Genomic DNA, 24209 nt, shown 5'->3' with positions numbered 1-24209 from the left:
GAGCCAGCTTCAACCCTTGAAGCTTATTTAAATTTTAAAATAAGTGGGTATTAGGGAAAGACCGGTAACATGGGATCACACCATTTACCAAGGGTGTTGGAGCTGGGATGACCTACATGTGTTTCCCCCATTTTGGTTCCATGGGAGGCCATCTCTTCCAGCCCCTCTGAAGGCCTGGCCACCCAGGCAGGTGTGAGGTGGTCCCCAAGCCGGTGTTACCCATTAGGCTCGGCTCCATTCTTTCTGCTCAGCTTCTCAGCTGTTTAGGCCCCCATGTGCTTTGTTCTTCACTTGCTGGCCTCCCAGGTTCCCTCCTCAGGCTTGATTTGAGAGTATGCCCTCTGGCCTGCACCGTCTACCACCACAGATGCCTTTCCTAGTTTATTTCATTGTTTTGCTGGAACACTTCTTCCCCACATGGGAGGCCAATCTATTAAGATGTAAAACCTGATGTGTCTTGAAATGTCTGTGGTGTTTCTCTTGACTCTTCGTTGGCAGTTTGTGGGCAGGGAGGCATCCAGTTTGGAAATCATTTCCCCTCGGGATTTTGAAATTACTGCTCCCTTGCCTGATGACGCAGATTCTCTGCCTGCCCTGTGTGACCTCTTTCCTTTCTGAAAGATCCTTCCAGGATCTCCTCTTCGTCCCCAGTGTCTTGAAATTCCACAGCGATGTGCCGAAGGGCAGGCTAGGCTCCTTTTTTAAGTGGAAAAGATTTCTTGCAGTTTCCAGGGCTGATTTAAACATGTAATATTATAATATTTAAATATGTGCCACTTAAAACCAAGCATAACTCTTGATGCTTATGGTTTTTCCAGTTATAAAATCAAATCGAAATTTCAAATTAGCGAGAAAGCACCCAGCCAATGGAATTCAAGCACACAACATGAATTTATGTGATGGCTAAGTCACTCCTTTCGAGGTTAGGAAGGAGGCCCAGCCCTGCCCCTGCACGTCCTGTAAGAGATGTCTTCGGCTTCACCTGGTGGGCATAAGTCACCAAGGTATGAATCTAACAGGTACTATATCTATTCGGCATTACTCATTAGCCCATGACAGTTAAAGTAATTCTGCCTGATGCGCACGTGTAGACACAGAGTCGAGTTAAAGGTTAAAGGATGCCCATCCAGACGATTCTTAGAATAAATATGCTTGTTTACAGAAATTTTTGGGATTGTCATTAAAATGAAAACATGGAATGTAAATATTTTCATAGGGAACTCACAGAATCCCTCGACTTCAGCTCGCCTCTATTCTTCCTAAGCCAGTGTCCCCTGCGCACTTACAGCAGGGGGAGTGCTCGGAAGTGCCGGCTGTGGGAACGGGCCTTTGCCCACCCCTGCCCCTGCTGCCCGTGTGTCCTGCCCCACGTGTGTCCGTCCGGGGCTGCCAGGGTCACAGGCTCTGATCGTGTCCCGCCGCACGTGTGTCCGTCTGTGGTTGTCAGGGTCACAGGCTCTGATCGTGTCCCGCCGCACGTGTGTCCATCCGTGGCTGCCAGGGTCACAGGCTCTGATCGTGTCCTGCCCCGCGTGTGTCCGTCCGGGGCTGCCAGGGTCACAGGCTCTGATCACAGCCCTGTTGGAGCTGTGAACTTGCTGAGAACCGTGAACCTCTGGCACATTCAGGGAGCCGTTAGGCTGTAGGTCACAGAGCTGGAAAACAATCCATGTTCAAGCTGTTTTATCTCAAGCATTCTTGCCCCTGTCACTGCTGGGGAGAGAAGTGAGCATTTGTATTATTATTATTTTTTTAATACAAACACACTTGACAGGGTTCATGGTGTAAATTTTCTGGCAGGTTCAAGTGTGTGTGCATATAGTTATGTGAGTGTGTGTGCACACACGTGAGTGTGTGTGCACATGAGAGTGTAAGCATGTGAGTGCATGCATGTGCTTGTGTGAGCATGTGAGTGTGTGCATGTGAAAGAGTATGTGAGCATGTGAGAGAGTGTGTGAGCATGTGAGACTATGGGTGTGGGTGTGAGTGTGTGCACGTGAGCGTGTGCATATGTGAGTGCGTGAGTGTGGGTGCACGAGTGTGCCTGAGTGTGTGTATGCACATGGGAGGCATATATGTATGTGTGAGAGTGTGTGCACACGTGGGAGTGCGTGCACGTACGTGAGGGTGTGTGTGGTTCCACAGGCTGGCCGTGCTTCGGGAGCCCGTGTGGGTGGCCTGAGTGCATCCTCATGCCTGGGCCTGTTGTGCGCGCCCAGCCGAGGTGGCCGCCTCCAGGTTACAGCTTCTGCCTGCACGGGGCTGGGCCTGCAGTGTGTCCCTTTATGGTGGCGATGTGGGGGTCCTGCGTCTCCCACATCTGCTCACGAGCTGGGAGCTGGCGGGAGAGGGTATTGCAGATGGCTTATCTCTGAACTGCTTGTTGGTTGGGAACTGCCCTCCAGGTCCCAGATGTGCTCCTTATTACTGCATTTTCCTCCAACACCTCTCAGGCTCGAAACCTGGATCATCTCTTACCTTTTCCTTCTCCCTCCTCTGCCACCCAGCTCAGCTCCAAATGCCATCTGTTTTCTCTCCCTGTTAATCGTGGTATAAGATCTTTTTGTTCTTGCCACAACTCCTTCAAGGCCGGTTAGCTCATGCCGGGCTGAGTGTGTGTTTCTCAGCAGGCTCCTCACCTCCTCACCTCCTCCCTTTTGCTCTCAGCCCTGCAGCCGGCCGGGCCCCCCTTCTGGCATTTCCCACCCTGGCTCTGGAGCCCTCCACGGACTAGTCTCTGCAGGATGAGGAAAAAACTGCAGCCTGCAGGGTGATGGATTCTGTTTGTCCTTTACAGGATTTTAAGGAATTGTTAACCAACTTTTAAAATATTGTGATACTTTTATATTAAAAATCTGTATTTTCAGCTTCTCCTGAAAAGTTAGAAAATCTGGCGGCACTAAGGACACGTTCCTAAAAGGAAGGTCACAATTGGCAGGAATGGAGTGCTCTTTGCTGTGTTTCTTCAGGGCATGTTTTCTCCAGTTTGCCATGCTCCCCGCTACTCCTTATAGCACCCCCAGGCTACCTTAGTGCTCATTTCTGTTACCTGTCTGCTTGCCCTTAAAATTGGCAGCACAGAGCTGGGTGACTTCCAGGCCAAGGACCTCTCTACGAGCCATGTTTACAACTCACATTGTCTTTTTGCCTCCTGTGTACCATTTTGCCTTTCGTGGGTAATCTCCCCTCCCCTCTAACCCTGTCCAAATCCTGCCACTCTTCAAAGTTAGCTTACGCATTCCTTGGTGAAACCCTCCCAGGCAGCCCTCGGTGGAAGGTTTCCCTCTCCTTAATTACTCAAGCACTTGCTGTGTGTCTTTCTCTTTTGGTGCCATGTTATTTTGTTTTGAGCTTAGACTGACAGTCCCTCCCAGGCAGAGTCTCACAATGCCTGACCCACAATGCCTTCCATATAGTGGATTCTCAACAGATGTATGACCAGGAAGATGCATGGTCATGATCAATGGGCTTGTTCTGTGGGTACCAACAGGGAGGCCTCTGACTAAAAGGGGGATATGTTAGCTGGTGACTTAGCCCAGGGACCCTCAAGAGATGGTTTCACTTACTGTCACCAGAACCACTATTTCACTTGGACAAGGGACCCTGAAGAGATTGTTTCACTTAGTGTCACCATAACCACTGATCTGTTTTTAATGGGGGGAAATCCTCAAACGCAACTAAACTCTGGGACATCAGAGTGAGCTGTAGCTGTGGTTACTGCCTTGTCAATGATTATTTATTCAGTGACGTGGCTCCATACATTTAAAAGTGCTAAAGAGTACTTCAGTCGAATGTAGAATATTTCTGCCCTCCTCATTAGATATTTTAAATACCAAATACACATAGGATTCTCTACTTGATACTAGATCAGTCTTTGCTCCCCAGGACTGTCCCGTGTGTACCTCCATGACCCATGTCTCTATGTCGTTGTGCCCCATGGTTTGGTTTTGGCATCGCCGACCTTCAGAACACACCCTTACTCCACCCTCCTGGCATGGACGCTGAGCTCGGACTCCTCCTAGCTACTGACAGATCAGGGTGGGGGTAATGAGAAGCATCATAGGTTGGTAGAAAGTGTCCATGCCCAATGATTGTTATAATTACTCAGTCGGTGAAGACAGTTCGCATCAGGAAAGCCAAGCCTAGGTTCTCCCTGTCATATACCCTTGGTAATGGTAGTGACCTTGTGTTGCGGGGCGTTTTCTTTACTCCTGTCAAGCTCCTTTGAGAGGGAGGGAGGCTTTGCTTCCCAATGTCTGGGCCAGGGGGTAAGCGGACTCTAGGGCAGTCCTGTCCAATGGAACGAAAGGGTCTACATCTGTGCAGGAGCCATGGGCCACATGTGGCCCCTGGGCACTAAAATGTGGCCAATGTGACTGGGGAACTGAATTTTTAATTGTATTTCATTTAGTGAATTTAAATGAAAATACACATGTGGTTGCCATATTGGACAGCCCAGATCTCGAGGGTTGGAGAAAATGGGTCAAATGTAGCATCTGAGGGAGAGCCAAGTGCATTCCTAATGAGAGTATTGCAGATGCCTTCCGTGTGGGTGGGACTCTGCGTTGCTACACAAGTAAGGGCCCATTTGACCGAATTTGGCAGGGCATCAAAGCTGAATAATGTTTGCAGGGAAACCCATTGCTCTACTGTTCTGAGGAGAGCATTATTTACTTATTCTTTCATTTCCTTTAAGAATAGCAGACGTTGAGCTTCCCTTAGCTGTGACTCCTTGAGCAGGTTCTATATCCTGCTTCCTGTGCTTGAGGACGCTGAACCTTAACTTAAATATAGACTTTGTGTTCACACCTAATATTAATGCCAAACCCAAATGACTGTTTTGGGGAAGGAGTGGAGAAACTGAGGAGGATTCTGTGTAGATCGTTAGATAGGAACTCGTGGGCTTATTTCTTTCGCTTAGCTTTTCTTGGGTAGAATCAGCTGAAACTGGCTGTGGGTATTTTGGCCTTATACGGTAGTTTTTAAAGCTACACTGTGCTGTGGATGTAACCGAATTAATCTCTAACCACACTTACCAGAACATAACCCAGTGTGTGCTGGGCTCTGCTCCGAGGGGCCGATGGCCATTGGTTCGGCATTCATTGGCCTGGGGAGGTTCCCTGTGGGCTCCATCCACACTGTGGCTCCCCGGCTGTGGTCTGTGTTTGTGGGCTGCTGGCTGTTTCAGAATCTAGTGAGATTCTCTGTTGGTGTTTCCGTCCTCACCTGTCCTTTCGTTGTGGAAAGTCTAGTAGACCCTTGAGAGCTGTACCACCATCTGTTTGTGGCTTCCTAAGTGACTCCTTTCAGCTGGGATTTCACATACACACAAAAATAGGAGGTGGGGCACAGGCAGCTCAGAGTGACAGAGCGCCAGCATGGTGGGGGCAGGGGGGACGTGGTGGCGGCCAGGGAGGCTGATAGCCATGGATGGAGGGAAGCAGCATGCACATCCAGTGTGGTCTTTCCCAGCGTCCTGACCACGGAGTGCAGCCTTGGGATCCTCCCAGCATCCTCAGCCTGGATAGAGGCCACATCTGTACCTACCTCCATTTCCAGCCCCTCTTCCCTTCCAGGAGGATGGGTGAGGGGTATGGTGGAAAGTTCCAAACTTCTAATCATGGTTTGGTCTTTCTTGTGACCAGCCCCCATCCAGGAGCCTACCAAGAGTCACCTCATTAGGACTCAAGATGTTCTTACCAGCCAGGAAATTCTAAGGGATTTAGGAGCTCTATGTCAGGAACTGAGGTCAGACACTAAATGTTAGAACAAATGTTGGCACCCCGATTCATAAGGGTTTTAGGAGCTCTGTGCCAGGAACCAGGGGTCGAGACCAATATATACATTTATCATTTCACAGCAGTGTATCATATTCCTTAGTTTCCTCCAAATGCTTGGGTCCTCTTTTGTATTGGAATAGAAAAAAAAGAATGGTAGAGCGCTATTAGTAAATGCATTTTACTAGAAAGGAGATACTCAGGAAGTAAGCCTTGCTCTTGAAGACCAGGTGATGCAGCCAGCACCAGGTGGCTAAGCCCAGATGTCCTTCATAAAGGTCTCTCTCTCTCTAGCTTCGGCAGACACATCCCTGTGACAGGGAGGAGCTGAGGAGGAGGTGACTCCTACTGGGAAGGTGACATGCAAAATCGCAGCACTTTCCTAAATGCGATTATATTTCAGTGTTCTCAGAATGGCGCAGATCAGACAACGGAAATAAGAGGTAGCAAAGACCTACTCTGGGGTAGAAAGTACAGATTCCAAATTGGGGATGTCTTTCACCACATTCCAGCTGGACTTTCTTGCCCTCTATTCTGGATTGGATGTCTTTGGTTGCAGGAATATTACACTTCCCTCACGTTGGCTGAAATAGGAATAGGGATTTACTTAAAGGTAGGCGGGCTTCAGAGGTGGTTTGACTCAGTGACTCAGTGACTTGTCCAGGACCCTGGGTTCTTATTTCTCCTTGCTCTGCCCACCATGAATGAGGATCACTCCCTTTGTAGTTGCAGGATGGCTGCCAGTAATTTATGGCTAAGAGCTTCCCGTTTCCACTTTCAGTTTAGAAGGAGCGAGCAGGGATGCTTCTTGTGGAAAGAGCATCTTTTCCCAGCACCCCCACGGGTCTCAGTTGGATTTCCTGGCCTCTCTGGAGTCACTAGTTGGAGCTGGGTGATCCTGACCCAAGCACCATGCCTCAGAAATCTGCGGAATCAGATTCCCCCCAGACCCAGAGCTGTGAAGGGAGATGCGGACCTGGAATAAAGATCAGGTAGCCACCAAGCAAAGGGTAGATGTTGGGTAAGAAACCGTGACTCTCACTGCTCTTTCTGTAATCTGCTGAGTCCCATGCTATCCTCGTAATTGTAGTTTTCTACCAGAACGTAGGAAGTTGTCATCTTTGAAATATTACTTTCTACTGCTCCGTAACTCTTAAATCTTCTTTGCTCCCTCTCTCCCCTCCCTCCCTTTTCCCCTCCTTCTTTCCACTTAGCCCCTTTTCTCCCCTTTTCTTCCGGCTTCTCCTTTCTCCCCTCTCTCTCCCCTCCTCCTACTTCCTCCCCTTCTCTGCCTTTTGGTCTCGCCTCCCCCCCAATTGCTGACCCCCCCTTCGTTAATGATCTAGTTATTTATTTAAGTTAACTATATTGGTTTGGTGCAATGTAGTTTCTCACTGAATAGAATGCCTTTCTATTTGCTCCCCCCAGGAAGAAGAAATGCCAGAAGTAGAAATTGACATTGATGATCTTCTTGATGCAGACAGTGAAGAAGAGAGAGCTTTAAAATTACGGGTAAGCAGCTTTCAAAATCTAGACCTTGCCCGTCTTGGATGCTTGAATTGGCTTGGGTCTCCAGAACCTGGCATACACTGATCCTGCCCTAGGGTGGTGTTGGCACCAGGACTCGAGCAATGGCAGTTTGCTGAGAGGAAAGCAGTGGGGTGCTAGGTATCTGTCCCCCTGTACTGTGTCTCTGATGGTAAAGCAGGTCTTGAATCTGCCGGGTCAGTTCTCAAACCACCTACCGGGTATGAGCTTCCGTAGCTACATTTTCTTGGAGGAAGAGCCAGTTCTGCTTCCAGAAGTCCATTTGCCAAGAAAGGAAGCGATGCCCCACAGTTATGTGAGAGGAAGAGATGCTGAGCCAGACCCAGAGTACCCAAGCCCAGGACTCTGGTCTCACGGTTGTGGATTATTATCACCCATGGAATCCGTTTCTAGAGAAGATCGTTTACAGCCTACTAAAAGACATATTATTAGAGTATGCTCACCTGGTAGGCTTCTAGTACAACAGTGGGTGTTGAGCTGTCTCCTGTTTCCTCAGTCCAAAGCAATACGACATTTATTTCCTTTCTCACAGGAGGTCAAATCTATCATTTTAAAATTTGCATTCGGGAGTTTCTAAAACCAATTAGCTTCTGACCTGTCATTGTTCTTAATGTTCACTGATAATTACTGTTAATGGCTGTCGGTCACCACCAGTGGCAAGTGATCTCTAAGGGCAATTAAAGGGCACGTTTTAATGTATTAATGTGTTCAGTGTGTTAATAATTACTTGTGTCCCTCATGTGGTGAACAGTCTCAGCTTAATGATTATTTCTTGTTCGTAAATTTAGTCGGGACATGATAGCATCTAGTTACAAAAGTTAAAAAACAATAAAGCAGGCACCAGATCTGTAGAAAACGGAATGACATATAAAAGGTTTTTTAAAATTGAGAACTTCAAAGGGGCTTTAGCTATTTAGGCCATCCACTTTGGTTTCCAGGTGGGGACACTGAGGCCTGCAGAAGTGTGACAAGGTGGTTTGTGGTTGGATTGCAGCCAGGCCCCTGGCTTTCCATGTCAGGGGTGATTATTACCATTTCCCACAGGCTGTCTCAACTTAAGCATATGCAGTTTATTATTAACCAGTTTGTAGGCCAAAGGGAAGGCGCACGTGTGTTCTGAACTCGTACCTAGGAAGGTACAACTTTTGATATCTTCAAGATGACCCAATGGATGCTGAAATAAAGTGCGATTCTAGACTGTTGATATGAAATCTGGATTTACCATGTGTAGAATAACACCATGAAGATAAAATGATTTTTAATTGATACTGAATTTTCAAATAATCAAACTTACCTTCTGTGTATTTCATTCTAGGAAGCTCTTGTAGACTGCTACAAACCAACAGAGGTAAAGAAATCGCTTTTCCTAAATGCCGTGTTTGAATTCATTTTTATTAAGCCAATTTGTGTATTTTTAAAGCCAAACAACAATACATGGTTTGGTTATGTATATACTAAGTAGTGATTATTATCCATAAGTGAAGTGCATGCTTGACTAGTATTAACTTCCTTAAATGAATGCCCAAGCATATCTGGTTCAGGAAGACTTAAAACTAATGGAATTGGGTGTGTTGCTTGTCTTTTGTTTTTTAATTCTTTATTTAAATTCAATTTAGTTAGCATATACTGTATTATTAGTTTCAGGGGTAGAATTTAGTGATTCATCAGCTGCATATAACACCCATTATAACAAGTGCCCTCCTTAATGACCATCACCCAATTATCCCTAAAAGCCAAATTCAAAGGTAATTGTGAGAGGGTTTGGAATCATTTTAGCAAAAGTGTTAGGTTTATAACTGGAGAATACATTCTTTTAGTATATAGATATGCATTTTTAAGAAGCTTAAGGTGAAATCTGTCATTCAGAAGAATTGTCTTTATTGGAAGAAGAAATCTTACGCTTTGTTTGTGTGTTTATCATCAAGTAGATAAATATTAGTATAAAAAACAGTGGGCATTCGTTTGATTAGACCAAAGCATTTAAGGTATATTCCAAAGAGTGAAAGCATGGTATAGAAATTAAGGATTTGATCAGTTATGAAAAGATTGGTAAAGGAAGTCCTTTTCATTTGTTCCTGTGATAAATCAGAGAAATGAGAAGATCCATCAGATGTTTTTTGCAACATCAAAGCAATGGTGATAGGACTTCTGATTTTTTGAAGTGATATAATGACAAAGTGAGAAGAAAGCATACTTCCACAAGAGTGTGTAGGATTAAAATGACTAGGGTGTTTTGTGATCATTTGGCTTGAGACCACTTACTTATTTGAGCTTTATTCTTATAGTCTCCAGTATTCCTTTATGCTGATTGCATCTTGCAGTCGTAGAGATTTTTAATTCTAATTTTAAAATTATAAAGTACTAAATATATTTTTAAATTAATGTAGTATATATGCATAGTTTTGAAAGCCAAAAATACAGCTAGGCTTATAAAGGAAAAGTAACATTGCCTTTCCCATTCTTCAGTCCCTCTTCCTAAAGGTATATATTTTATATTTATATTTTATATTCAAATAGTTTTATACATCAATACTTTTGGCTGTTTTCCTACTATTTACTCTTGTATTCCTAAATATGCAATTGCTATTTATTTATTTTTTTCATTTATTGGCTTAAAGGGAAATATGATAGGTCTCTCACTTTCCACATTATTCATTTCCCTCCATCCCCTTAATAAAGTTATTGACCAGAATTTTGTTGAATCAGTGGTCAAGGTTTATAGTATTATTATTTAAACAGATACTTTTCACTGCTAAGCCAAACAGTGAAATATGACCATGTCTCCTTTTCTGTATAGCTCTTTGTTTTTCCTGGAATTGATAGTTTCCTGTCTTTTATTTTTGTCTAGTACCTATTGCTATTTTCTGTTGAACTCTCCAGTATCTTTGTCAAACATGTAGTATCTTTTCTGTATATTCAAACCTGTCATTACTATGCCCCCACCTCAGACTTTCCTCCTGGTGCCCCTGTGCAACAATCTGGAGAAGTTATTCTCTGAGTCTCTTGAGTAGCTACTGTAATAAGATTTCTGTTCACTGTTGTCCTGTTAGATGCTTTGTTTCTCAAATCCCAGTCTTCCTCATTTTTGTGGGAGTACATCCTCCAGTAGCTTTTTGGGAAAAGATGCATAGAAGGTAAATGTTTTGAATCTTTTTATGAATGAAAATGTATCTTGATTAATAGTTTTGATGATATAGAATTCTGGGATAAAATTTATTATTAGAACTCAATTTTAAGGCATTATCCTATTTTGTCATTTCTCATATTAAAAAGTCTGATACCACTTCCATTCTCAGAGCTTTGTATGTGACCTATTTTCCCCCCTCAATTAACTTTAGGATTATCGCCACACTTTGAAATTTTACAGTGAGATGCCTCAGTGTGGGTCCTTTTTTTTTTTTATCATGTGCTGGATACTTTGCAGACTCTTTTAGTCTGAAGATATATGTATTTCAATTCTTAAAAAAATTATTTATTTATTATGATTTTTTATCAGTTTCTTCCTCAGTATTCTATAATACTGGCTCTCCTGTAACTTAGATGTTACATCTTTTAGATGGAGCCTCTAATTTCTTATCTATTTCCTTTTGTTGTCCCTTGATTTTTTGATTTTTTGTTCTGCTTACTGAAAGATTTCTGACTTTATTTTCTAGCCCTTTTATTGATATTTTAAAATTTCATCTGTTTTTTTTTTTTTAATAGTTAAGAGCACCCTCTTGATCTCTGTTCACTATTTTGCTTTACTGTTTCTTCTTCTTTTATGGACACATTTTATAATTTTTTTCTCTTTGAGGATATTAATCAAATGTTTAGTTTCTTTGTTTTTGTTTTTAAGACTTTTTTGCTCTCTGCATTGTCTCTGTTTTCTCTGAATCTCACTTTTTTTCTTTCTGTTTTCATCTGTCTTTGCTGATTTTTTGGCAGTGTGTCCATGAGTGTTAAGAGCCAGTGAACTGATTGAATCTGTGTAAAGTGAGCGCATCTTGTCTATTGGTGGGTCTCACCATGGATGACCAGGTTGCAAACCAAATTTTTTTTTGGTGGTGTGTGTGTGTGTGTGTGTGTGTGTGTGTGTGTGTGTGTGTGTCTGTGTCTGTGTATGTCTGTGTGTGTCTGTGTATGTCTGTGTGTGTGTGTGTCTGTGTGTGTCTGTGTGTCTGTGTGTCTGTGTGTGTGTGTGTGTCTGTGTGTCTGTGTCTGTGTGTCTGTGTATGTGTGTGTGTGTCTGTGTGTAGGAAGTGGTCCCCACTCAAAATGTTGCTATTTGGACATCTTTTTACAGAAAAGATTTGGGTTTTGTTTTTGTTTTCTTAAGAGTTTGACCGTCTGAACTCCTTGAGGAGTTAATAGTTTGATTAGAGGCTTTCTGGAAACAGGACAGGGTGGGGGCAGGAGACCTCACCATTAGGTTTTTTGGGAAAAGAACTTATTTACAGTTATCTGGGGAATTAATATAAGAGTTAAATTAATTAGGGGCGCCTGGGTGGCTCAGTCGGTTAAGCGTCTGCCTTCGGCTCAGGTCATGATCCCGGGGTCCTGGGATCGAACCCTGTGTTGGGCTCCCTGCTCGGCGGGGAGTCTGCTTCTCCCTCTCCCTCTGCTGCTCTCCCCCTCTCCCTCAAATAAATATATAAAATCTTTTCCAAAAAAGAGTTAAATTAATTAGATATCTGGAGAGTTATAGTGTTGTGAAAGGTTAAACAAGAATAGTAAAATAGTCAAGAAAGGTGATAGAATTCACGTGTGCCGTGGGGGTAGGCGGGTTGCTGCCGAGAGTAGATCCAGACTGGTAGGTGTAGACATGCCATTTACTCACTTAATCATTCCCTTCTTCTTCGCTTCTCCTCCTAGTGGGACAGTTCATGTTCTGGTATTTAGGTAAGAAAGGTTGGACTTTCACGAGCCCTATTCTCTTCCAGTTGTTTCAGTATCTAGGAAGCAAAACATTCATACTTGTTAACAGCCATGCAGTCGAGTGAAAATGGTGAGTCTTGCTTCCCCCAGAACAAAAGTATTCCTCATCTGGTTTTTATAAGGAGGTTTAAAAGATGAAAGATGTAATATTTGAATACTCTTTGGAGTTCCAAAGGAGGAAAGAAGGAAAGGTGTTTACATGTGAACATCTCTGTGTTCTTTAGCTCATGGTTTCTAGAAATGGAAATGGTGAAAAATGCTAAGGAATTTCAGTCAAGTTCATTCATCCATTAAAGGGGTCATTTCAGAAAAGGCTGGCAGTTGGGTTATGATGATAAAAATCATAGCTTATTATTTTTCCGAAGCTCTAGAGTTCGCATCACAGTAACAAGCACTATCTTATTTAATCCTCACAATCATGACTTGAAGAAGAAAGTTAGGTTATCTTGTCTATGATCTCACAGCAGTGAGCAAAGGGAGGACTCAACCCCAAGTTTCAGACATCTCATCTTGTGCTCATTCTTTCCCCCTGCCTGGCTTCCTAAGCTACTTGACTTAGAAAGACATTTAGGACATTAAAGGACTTTGTTCTATCTCAAATAAGTGCCTACCAAGTAACGATGTTCTTTTTAGAGTAGTCCTCTCTGAAGGTGCTATTTTCTGATCGAAGGATTTTGCATACAATTTTATGTCACTTTGAAGTTACAAATGTAAAGAAGGCATCTTTGCTGAATCAGGGACATTTATTTATAGTCTTGCTGAGGTGGGTGTAGGTGATGGGAAGACTGGACTTTAAGACAAGAGTCTTTTTTTAAAAAATTTATTTATTTGAGAGAGAGAAAGAGAGAGTGCACATGCGAGTGGGGAAGGGGGAGAGGGAGAAAAATCCTCAAGCAGACTCCCTGATGAGCATGGAACCCCACCCAGGGCTTGATCCCAGGACCTTGAGATCATGACATGAGTCAAAATCAAGAGTCAGATGCTCAACTGACTGAGCCACCCAGGCACCACCTAAGACAAGAATTTTATGTGAGCACCGGCACTACGTATGTGTGACTTTCAGCGATTTTCTCAACCTCTCTGAGCCTCCATTTCCTCCTCTATAAAATGGAGGTAATAACCACCTCTCTGGGTTTTAGTAACAATTGTTTGCACTGATAATTTTAGAGATAGTAATAATAATAATAATAATAATAGCTAAATAATTACTAAGCACATGTCAGGGACCGATCTAAGTACATCACATATATTAACTTATTTCTTCTTCACAAAAAAACTGTGCGATGACACTATTATTATCAGGAATTTGAGACATAGAAGGGCTATGTCATTTGTCTAAGGTGATATAATTAATAATTGGACAAGTCAGGATATGCACAAAAGCACATAGCATAAAGCTTGACACATGCTAGTCGAATCTGGTTCTATAGAAGGTAGTACTTCTCCATTACATATTAAATATGCAAAATGCCCCAGTTTGCCAATAATGATATTCTTGAATTATTCAATTTGAAGAGTGTACTTTAAAGAATTTGCTAATTTCACAGAAGTGAATGTTTTTTTGTGTGTCAGGTGATTTGGGTCCATGGTTTCATTTTATGTGCGAGCCTGGCTAATCAGAAAAGAACTTGTATTTTCTCATTTTGATTCAGATTCCTAGCTGTGGACTCCGGATGTGCAAATCTTTTCTGACTTGGACCTTTCAAAACATAGCAGTATAATTGTGGTCACCACACTAATGTATTTGTGACTGATTAGTAAGAATGGTGTTTTAATTTTTTCCCCTTGAGTAAATGACATTTCTCATGTAGCTGATATTAAAATAGAGCTGATTTAAATGTAGAAAAATAATGTTTCTATATAATGCAAGAAGAAAAGGAGGAATTTAATTTTGGCTAGTATTTGGATTTGAATGATCAGTAGTGGCAGCCTGGTGGATTATAGAAATTTGAGGTGAGGTGTTGGAGCCAGCTAGCCGGGCTAGGGAGAAGCTTCTTTTCCTATTTCTCATTATTACTTTGCATGGTTTTCAGATCTTAGGGTCACATAGGAGCATTCCCATTGTACTGATATGGTGGACAGAAAATGCATTTAATATGGGCTTGAGGGCATCTGTCTTACCATCTGTTAGGGGAGTTGTCAGTCTGGTCAATGGACTTGTAGAAATTTCTTTTTATAGTTGATGATGGCTGTGCCATTGTTCTCTGATAAACATCATATTTTTTTCCTGTGCATTTAGCAATCAGAGCCTGTAGGTTGATATGCATCAGGGTTTTATGCAGGATGACTAAGTCTGTGAGTAGGTGGTGAGAGGCATTTCTGGATCCCAGTAATCTGTTGGGTCACGGAAATGTCACGGACACATGATGGTGCAGGAAATGGATGTCTGATCATGGTTTGCAGTAGAAATTGACCAGTGGTTTTGGAAAGGCAGGAGGGCTCTGTCCTCCCCGTGATGATGGTAGGAAGGCAGGATCTCCTTCTTTCACCATGCTGTCATGGTGACCACATCTCACTTTTCTGACCAACTTTTGTGGGGGCCATTGTTAACTCATCCTGCTCACATCGGTCTCGCTCCATTTAGCATTTTAACCTGTCCTGCAAAATATTGTTCAGCTATGTATACATGGAAGTAACGGTAGTGCTCAGAGCTCCTGTTCTGAGCTGATTGCAGTGGAGAGAAAAGATACACTGGGTATGTATAAAACGGAAAGCCTGCGTGTGTGACTAGAGGAGACATGGCTTGGCATTTTGCTATCTTCTCTCTATTCATTTGCTCAACAAATGTTTATTGAACACCTTTGTGCCTATAACTAATCTAGGGACTTAGATAAAGCAGTGAAGCCGGGAGTCCATTGAAAAAACAGTGTTTCCTAAGTTCACAATTAACTACGGTGAGAATTAAGTGCTCAAAGGATATTAAAATAGGAACAAAAAGACAGAAATGCCAGGATGTCTGCTTATCCCATGGTTTTCCACGTTGGTTACCAAATTGCCTAACTGGAATGTGATTTGAGCGGATCCATACTTGCTAGGGAAAGACAAGGAAGTAGCCATTTCACTCCGTTTAAATGGCTCAGAGTGACTCCATGCAGCGGAACCTTTTTTCTTCCCGCCTCTCATGGGGTTTCCTCAAAAAAGACTGCAGTGTGGGGCTGGGACGAGAAAGAGAGCTCGAATGCTGGCTTAACGAGTTGAAATACACCCGTTGGAAGCTGTCACCTTCAGAGCAAGGTTTCGGAAGAGTGAGAGCATTGGGAGCTTCCAAAGAAAGCCTGGAATCAATGAAAATGACATTCTAGTGGTGGTAGCCGCTGGCTAGGAAAGCGTTATATTATGTTTTAGCATAATTAGGCAGGTAAGTAATGAAGGACTGGGATTTATTAACCAGAAACAAGAGTAACTTTACCAAGTAGCAAAAGGATTTTGGTCCCCGTACGTCCGTTGCTCACACACTTTCCTTAGGGCTCTTCATGCACCAGGCCTCCTCTGCCCAGGGAGAAGGAGCCAGGAGGGGCTTGAGCTAGCATTTGGACCCATATTTGAGTCCGCCTCTGTGCTCTGTCTACCTCTTACTGCCTTTCTCTGAATTCTTACTAGGTCAGCACGAGCACCCATTTGGAATATTTATAAATCTGGTTAAGATTGTCTTCCTTGAGGACAGCAACCCAGAAGGGTTAGGTAAGCTTGCCAAAGACATGCAGTCATAGAGCAAAACTCTGCATTTCTCTTTTGGTCTTTATTCAGCACACTTTGCAGAGTTAGGGAACAGTCCACAGGCCCATCCTCATTTTCAACAGCAATTGTAAGCTTAGGGGTCACCAAGACCGTACTCATATTTGGTAAGTTGCTAGAAGGACCCATGGCACTCACTGAGCATTTCTATATCCATAATTTCGTTTTATCACAGTCAAAGGGTACAGATGAAAATCAGCCAAGGGAAGGATACATGGGCCAGAGTCCAGGAAAGTTCCAAACACAGAGCCTCCAGCTGTCCTCTCTTGGTGGAGTCCTGGACAGTGTTGATTCTCTCAGCTAGGGTGGGCGACGCTGTATGCAGAGTCTTGCCAACCAGGGAAGCTCAACTGAGCCTTGATGCCCAGAGTTTTTACTGGGAGTAGGTCATATAGACGTGGTTGACTGCCCATGTGGCTGACTTCAGTTGCCAGTCCCTCGGTATATTGAGCTGATATCACATGACCCAAAGCCCCCCAGCTAAATCACACTGTTAGACTCTCTAGCGTGGCCCAGGGCCCCTGGGTAAACAAAGATACTTTAATCAGGCAAGACATTCCAAGGGCTTAGGGCTTGCCTCCAGGAACTGAGGACAAAGACTAAACCTCTTTTGGGGCAAGGTGAAATTCTTTACTGCACACTCTTAGAAGCAGGATGACCATGAGAAGAGGGATGATGATGACAATAACAGTGACATAAGGAAAGAAGAGGTAGATACCATTATAAGGGAGAGCCACACAGGTCTGGCTTTGGATGCTTCCCCCCTCCCCCCAGTAATTAATGATGGTTATTTTTTAAAAACACATGATAGAGGAGGTACAGGCTTTAAAGGACAGTGGACCTTTAAGTGACTGGCATTTTTGAATGATTGTGATTTTATGGCCTTTTCTTCTTTCATTAAATTCAGAACGAATGATCATGTTTTAAAAGCTGATCAGCCCTAATTACAAACAGTTCCACATTCTCTTCTTGGGTTTTGACTTAATCCGGACAGAAGAAAATGCGATTTAAAGGCAATTTGACACATGACTTTTGGATTTCTAGATCTTTAGCAAAGGGAGTCATAATCAAAAACAAATCTCACAGCTTGTAAATTCAGTAAGATTTCATTTCAACAAGATTTAGGTATTTGTAGCAAATAATATTCTCCCTCATCAATAATGGGGCCCTTGATAAAATTACTTTAGTTTTTCTTAGTGATTATAAAGTTAGAGATTATAATTTTGCTGGATTTACTCCACTGATCATTTATTGTGGTGGGATTGTTTATGTGGGTTTTATTTTACATTGTCCGAATAGCAAGTGCATGGGTTCTGAGAAGCCAATTATTAGCAAGTGAAGGAAGAATTGAATGCTGGTGAGGTTGAGTATGGGGAGGGCAGGTGAACCGTTCTGCTGCATACAAATAAAGGTTAGAATCTGGGTACAAAATAATTAGTCTAAGAGCAGTGGTCTGAGTCTCTAAAATAGATTAATGGGACTGCTTTCACCAGCACAACAAATTAATCTCTAAAGGCAAATAGTCAAGAAAATAAATGGACAAAACAGTGTGAAGTGGCTTTAAGTTAAAGGAAGGAAAGAAGAAAACAACCAGGGTGCAGTTAAGAAGACCTTCCGGAATTTCTTTTGGCAGCAGGGATTATAATGACGGCAGGCACAAACCCTTACCCGTAACAGATTCATAACCTCTTTTCAGATAATGAAAAATAGGATCTGTTCTGGCGTGCACTGTAAGCAAATGAACCTCTCTAAAGATAAACAACACTCCCCCTACCCTCCAAAAAAGAGGGGGAAAATTAAATATTCGTTGGTGAGTGATATTGGCGTTTGTGGTGCTCAGATGCCTAGGATGGCAGGGAGCAAATCCTGGCTGGGGGGCACAGGGCCGGAGACACCCCAGAGCTGTTTGTCAGTGCTGACTCACTGCCTGCCTGCTCGGCCTTCCATGTGACCTGGATAGGCAAGCTGAAAAAAATTTACAGTGTGATTTTTAAATGCTTAGCTGGTTCTTCGGGCGAGCACATTTTGCCATTTGGAACGGTTCTCAGGTGTTGCCATCACTTTTAAAAGAGGCAAGTACTACCCTTCCATCACCCTTGCCTATCTAAACTTCAGCGGACTTGGAAATTCTTCTTTCCCTCCCCCTGATCACGCTTTGCCTGATCCCCATGTCTTCGGAGGCATGTCAGGCTTTTGGGAAGTGTCAGGTAGCTCTGTAAAAGTTGTGTCATTTGACTTGGTTTTGCTGTCATTGGGCAGTGAGACTCAGCACCTGGAGCAGATGGCCCCTGTGAATATGCATTTTAAGGGGAGTGACTGGTACATTGATTGTGGTGACAAAGAGGGGACAGTACATGGGGGAGTCACTGAGCCACGTGGATCCCAGCCTTCAGAATCTTCACCTGCTGTCTCTCTCGTCACTTCACCCTGGACTCTGCATCAGGGGTGGATGATATTTTTTGGAAAAGCAGGTTGAGCATTCAGGGTTCCGCTGGACGCCCTTTATGGGAGCTCGCATGATCTACACAATTATTGTGATTGGCGACACCATGCATTGAGCAACAGTTTTAAGCATATCCTTCAAAAAGTCCTTTTGTGGGGAACTACTTCTAATTAAAGGGCTACCACATAATATCCATTTGTCTTTTTAAATGACTCTAAATGCTTGAAAGAATGATATAAGTGTGGTTTAATTATGCACAAAGCAGTGATTTGCAAGATACTGTGGTTTCTCCTTTTCCTGCTTTCCGGTGGAGCCATCTTTGTTAGAACATCACAGTACATCCATGAATGTAACAGATGAATCACTTTGAGTGACAAGGGAAAGGTCCCAGACGCCTGGCCATGGTGATAATTACAGAATGAGTGTCCATCTGCCGCCTCTAGCCCCAGCCGGGGCAGGGGGGAAGGGGGTGGAAGCTGAAAGCCACAGGGCCCAGGAGGGATGGGGGGATGAGAGCTCAGAGCAGAACGTGCCGCTGGGACACCATGCCCAGTAACAGTGCCACACGGCAGAAACTCCAGAGCGAGGAAGGACCTTCTGTTTTCACGGCTGCTGCCAGATCCCTTCAGAAACATGGTTCGGCTTTTCTCTTTCTTAGAAGTCTCATAAATCAGGTGGCTGCTTGTTATATAGAGTCAGGTTTATGAGGTCACTGGAACTGTTTCTTTTCTTTCTGTTGTTTCTTTGAGCTCTCTGTACATGTGTGCTTGTGTGTGTGTGTGTGTGTGTGTGTGTGTGAACCCATGTGTGCACACAGGCACCCTAGGCTCCACTCTTCCCCAAATCCTTCTCATCTTGCCCAACTCCCCCAGGTTGGCTAGTTTTCCAGTGCTTAAAGGAGAACCTTTAGAACATTTCTCCATAGTGCTGGGGCCAATAGATACTTTGTACAATCCCCTCAACACACACACACACACACACACACACACACACACACACACAGAATTAGTGCACATTCTAGTGTCTCCTCTCTCTGCTCCTTCATTTAACTGCCACAGTTGTGTGATTTAATTAGTCCACGCATGTATTCCTTTACTTTGTAAAGCTTTGCCGAGCACCTCTTGTATATCACACACCATGCTAGGAAAAGAGGAATGGGGCTCTTGCCACTAAGTTGGAGTGACAGATACGCACGTGGATTATCTTACATGCTTTATAGCTATAGAAGTAATGTTTTGCAGATTTTCTTCAGCTTGCTAATATTGCCCAATATTAGATTTCTGAGATTTGCTCCTGCTGATATAGGAGGCTCTAGTTCATTCATTTTCATTGCTGTATTGCATTACGATGCATTAACGTACATATCCATTCTTCTGCTGACACTCATTTAGGCTGTGTCCACTTTTTTATTATTATGAATAATGATGTGGTAAAAACTCCTGATCTGCTGACTCATGTACAAAGTCTCTCCAAGGAATATACCAAGAAATGAAATTGCTCTTCAATGTTGGCATGAGTTTGCATGCCCACCAGCAGGATTTGAGAATTCTCTTTTAACCTCATCGTTCTCATACATGGTTTTTCCAAACGGTAAAATTTTTGCCAATCTGATGAGATCTCATTGTTTTAACATACCTTTTCCTGACTGCTTACCAGTAAGATTGAACACATTTTTTTCCTCCATGTGCTTATTGGTTGTTCATGTTTCCTTCTTTGGGGATTTCCATTTCAAATCCTTTGTCTACTCTCAACTTGTTTGTGTCTTTCTTATTGATTTTTAAGAGTTGTTTATATATTGTGGATGACAATCCTTCCACCTTTATGTAGGTTGCAAATATATTTCACAAACCGTGGAGCTTATTTTGCATGTGTTGTCTTTTGTGTACAGAAGTTTTACATTTTTATTGAAATCAGTTTTATCCGTGACATCCTTTATGGCTTATGCTTTTAAAAGATGTGTGCCTAAGAAAGATTGCACTACTCCAGTGTCTTAAAGACAGTCTCCTTGGGGCGCCTGGGTGGCTCAGTTGGTTGAGTGTCTGACTCTTGATTTCGGCTCAGGTCATGATCTCAGGGTCGGGCTCTATGCTGGGCATGGAGCCTGCTTAAGAGTCTCTCCCTCTCCTTCTGCCCCTCCTCCCACAGCTTGAACTCTCTCTTTAAAAAAAAAAAGACAATCTTCTTATATATTGTTCTACAACTTTTCACTTTTATTTTTTATGCTCAGATGTTTAAACCATCTTGAACTTATTTTTGTGTGTGGTGTGAAATAAAGATCTAATTTTGCATTTGCTGTATTGTTCCAGTACCATTTATTATGCAATCAGTCCGTCCTTAGCCCCACTGATAAGTAATCATCTTGTGTTGTATATCCAATTTTCCTAATATGCATAACTGGCTGTTTGTCTATCACTGCACACTGTCACAGGGATTTGATTTATTTTATTTTAAATATTTATTTTTTTGAGAGAGAGAGAGAGAAAGAGTATGAGCAGGGGTGAAGGGTGGAGGGACAGAGGGAGAAGCAGGCTCCCCACTGAGCAGGGAGCCTGATGCAGGGCTCCATCCCAGGACCCTGGGATCACGACCTGAGCTGATGCTTAACCAACTGAGCCACCCAGGTGCCCCTTGCCAGGGCTTTATAATCAGTTCTTGGCCAGGGCCAGGTGAACCCACAATTTTCTTATTCAAAGTATCTTCCCTGTTCTTCAATATTTCTATTTTGATTGGAACTGCATTAAACTTAAAGATTAATTTGGAGGTAAATGAGATCTGTATGATGGTTTGTTCAGGACACAGTAATAAAAACTGTGAATTCCTCAGGGTGAGGGACAGGTTTGAAGAAGGGATAGGTAACAGTGAGTTTGGTTTTGGTCATTTTGAGACTGATGTGCCCATGGAACATCCCTGTGGAGACCTCTGGGAGCCACGGGAATTGCAGGCCTGGATCTCAAGGGGGAAGACAGAGAGGAGGCCTGAGAGTATGAGGAAAATGGCTGACTGAGAGACAGTGCCTTGAGGAGGCTGGAAACCAAGCTTTGGAGAATGCCCACATTCCATCAGCAGGTCAGGGGGCAGAGGTAAGTGGCCAACAAGGGGGAGTGAGGGGAGGAAGTCAGAAACTTATAAAGAGAATGTAGAGGAGAGTGGGCAAGCTCTGAAAAGAAAGGAAGGAAGGAAGGAAGAAAGGAAGAAAGAGAAAGAAAAGGAAGAAGGAAGGAAGGAAAGAAGGAAGGAAGGAAGGGGGAGGGAAGGAGAAGGAAGGAAAAGAAAAGAAAAGAAAAAAATAGTATCTTATCACTATACACATCCACTAGAATGGCTAAAACTAAAAAGATTGACACCACCAAGTGTTAGCGAGGATGTGGACCAGCTAGAACTCTCATATCCTGCTGGCAGGAATGCAAAATGGTACAACCACTTTAGAAAACTGTTTGGGGGTTTCATACAAAATTAAACATACATTATACAACTCTGCCCCATGGCTCTGCTAGATATTTACCCAAAGGAAAAAAAAAATATGACCACAGAAATACTTGCATATGTATCTTAATAGTAGCTTTAGTCACCATGGTTAAACACTTGAAACAACCTAAATGTTCATTGGCAGGTGAATGGATAAACATGTTGTGATACATCCTTACAATGGAATACTAGTCAGCAATATAAAAGACCAAACAACTGATACAACAATATTGGTGAATCTCAGAAACATTAAGTGGAGTGAAATAAGCCAGGCAAAAAGAGTACATGATGAATAATTCCAGTTACATAAAATGCAACCTGTAGTGACAGAAAACTGGGCTCGGACAGAGGGAGGATGAGCTATAAAGGGAGATGAGAATTTTGAGGAGCAATGGAAATGATCTGACCTTTAAATAGAAGTGGTTTTGTGATACTGTAATTTATAAGAAATAGATATATTTGGTCATTCAGATGACCAAAATATATTTTTCTGATGCATTTACTCCTCATTCACAGTTCCTGACTCACAGCTCCCCAAACCCTCAGTATTTCCTGAGCCATAAGAGCAACGGGAACATCTTTTGTTATAATACCTGGGCTCTTGTCCTCAGTTCCTGAAAAGCTTCAGAGCCATAAAGGTGAAATGGGTGACTTGTTATTTGTAACAAGCCCCTTTCTACCACAACCAGGTTTATGTTAATGACGTGATTTTTGCAAAGCACCCAAGGGTGGAGGCTGGTGGCCAGGGGAGCCAACCATAACTATAAGGCTCAAACTTTCAGTTTCACCCCCTGATTTCCAGAGATGGAAGAGGGGCTTGAGCTCAAACCAATGGCCAGTGAGTTCATCAATCATGCCTAGTAATGAAGCCTCTGTGAAAACTTTAAAAGGATGGTTTGGAGAGCATCCATGTTTGGGAGCCAGAATGTATCCATGTACTACGGTGCTGGGCTCCAAGCTCCACGAGAACAGAAGTTCTTTTGCTCAGGACCTTACCCTATGTGTTTCTTTATCTGGCCATTGATTCGTATCCTTTGTAATATATTGGTAATCTCGTGAGTAAATGGGTTTTCCTGAGTTCTGTGAGCAGTTCTAGCAAATTAATCAAATCCAAGGCAGGGGTCGTGGGAACCTCCGAGTTCTAGCCAGTCTGTCCGAAGCACAGGTAACAACCTAGACTTGGGATTGGTGTCTGAGGTGGAGGGCTGTCTAGTGGGACTGAAACCTTTGCCTGTGGACTCTGATGCTCTCACCAGGTAGATAGTGTTGGAAGTGAGTTGAATTCTTGGACACTCTGCTGGTGTCAGAATTGCTTGTGGATGTGGGGAAGCCTTCACGCACGCACGCACGCGCGCGGGCACGCGCGCGCATGGCCACCCCCCCACCCCACCCCCACACACTGGAATTGGGTCCAGGAACTCTCTCACATTTATTGTTCATAAATTATTCCTCAATAAAGTTGATAACTGAAAGCAAGCAAGTAAGCAGGAAAGAAAAAAAAGGAAGGAAGGGAGGGAGGAAGGAAGAGGGGGAGAGAGAAAGTTGTCCTCAGCAGTGTCAGATGGTGAGAGCTTGGCAGAGGCAGGGGCTGTGGGGGGCCCTGAGGAGTCAGAGCTGACTGGGCAGAATCCGGGTCTCAATGGGCAGAAAGGCAACACTTCCCTATCTTCTTCCTTTTCTCCTTCTCTCTTTCTCTCCTTTTTGCTCCACCCTCTTCCTCTTTCTTCTTTTCTAATTTATAAGTTAGCTAGAGTAGAAGGCAGCAACTTAGGGCTTCTGAGGTATTTATGCATTGAGAAGAGGCTTGAGCAGAATGGAGGGAAGGTTCGTGCTCTGGAGAAAGATTCCCAGAGCTTACCTGTAAAACACAGTCCTTTACATATCTGGTCAGCCCTTCCCCATATGTAAACATTAAAGGATTGCTGTGTTTATCATACATATTTCAAGTCATTTTAGTTTGGTTTGGAATTAGACCAAAATTACCCATCTTGGGTGCTTAATAAAAAAGATGTCCTCCCCGGATATCGTGCTACAAAGAGAGGGAATTGTACCATCTGTTCCCAGGCAATGAGTCCAGGTTTCTTATGGCTTTATAGAAATGTAGGCTTTGAATCTTGGTCTGACCATTCAGTAGCTGTGTGACCTTGGGCAAACCTCTAAACTTCTCTGGGCCTACGTTACAAGACAGTTACAATGATTAAATGAGACAGTACATGAAAATGCCCAGAGTGCTTGTCACATAGAGGGTGCCCAATAAGTATGAGTTGTGTCTGAATCCCAGACAGGAATTCAGCGCCCGTGAGAGCATGGTACTATGCCAAACAAAA

The 24209-nt window shown here is 43.3% G+C and overlaps 1 protein-coding gene across 1 annotated transcript in view; it reads left to right on the top strand.

The window, feature by feature from the left end:
* The window catches only part of PPP1R14C (protein phosphatase 1 regulatory inhibitor subunit 14C), an 83616-nt gene that overhangs the window by 47991 nt on the left and 11416 nt on the right, over positions 1 to 24209 (top strand). The window contains exons 2-3 of the mRNA XM_027604008.2: positions 7206 to 7289; positions 8641 to 8673. Coding sequence (XP_027459809.1) covers positions 7206 to 7289; positions 8641 to 8673 — 117 coding nt within the window. The remainder of the gene's footprint in view (positions 1 to 7205; positions 7290 to 8640; positions 8674 to 24209) is intronic.

The sequence above is a fragment of the Zalophus californianus genome, chromosome 7 (genome assembly GCF_009762305.2).
Source record: "Zalophus californianus isolate mZalCal1 chromosome 7, mZalCal1.pri.v2, whole genome shotgun sequence".
Lineage (NCBI taxonomy): Eukaryota > Metazoa > Chordata > Mammalia > Carnivora > Otariidae > Zalophus > Zalophus californianus.
The sequence above is the reverse complement of the archived record's forward strand: the minus strand, read 5'-3'. Positions and strand labels throughout refer to the sequence as shown.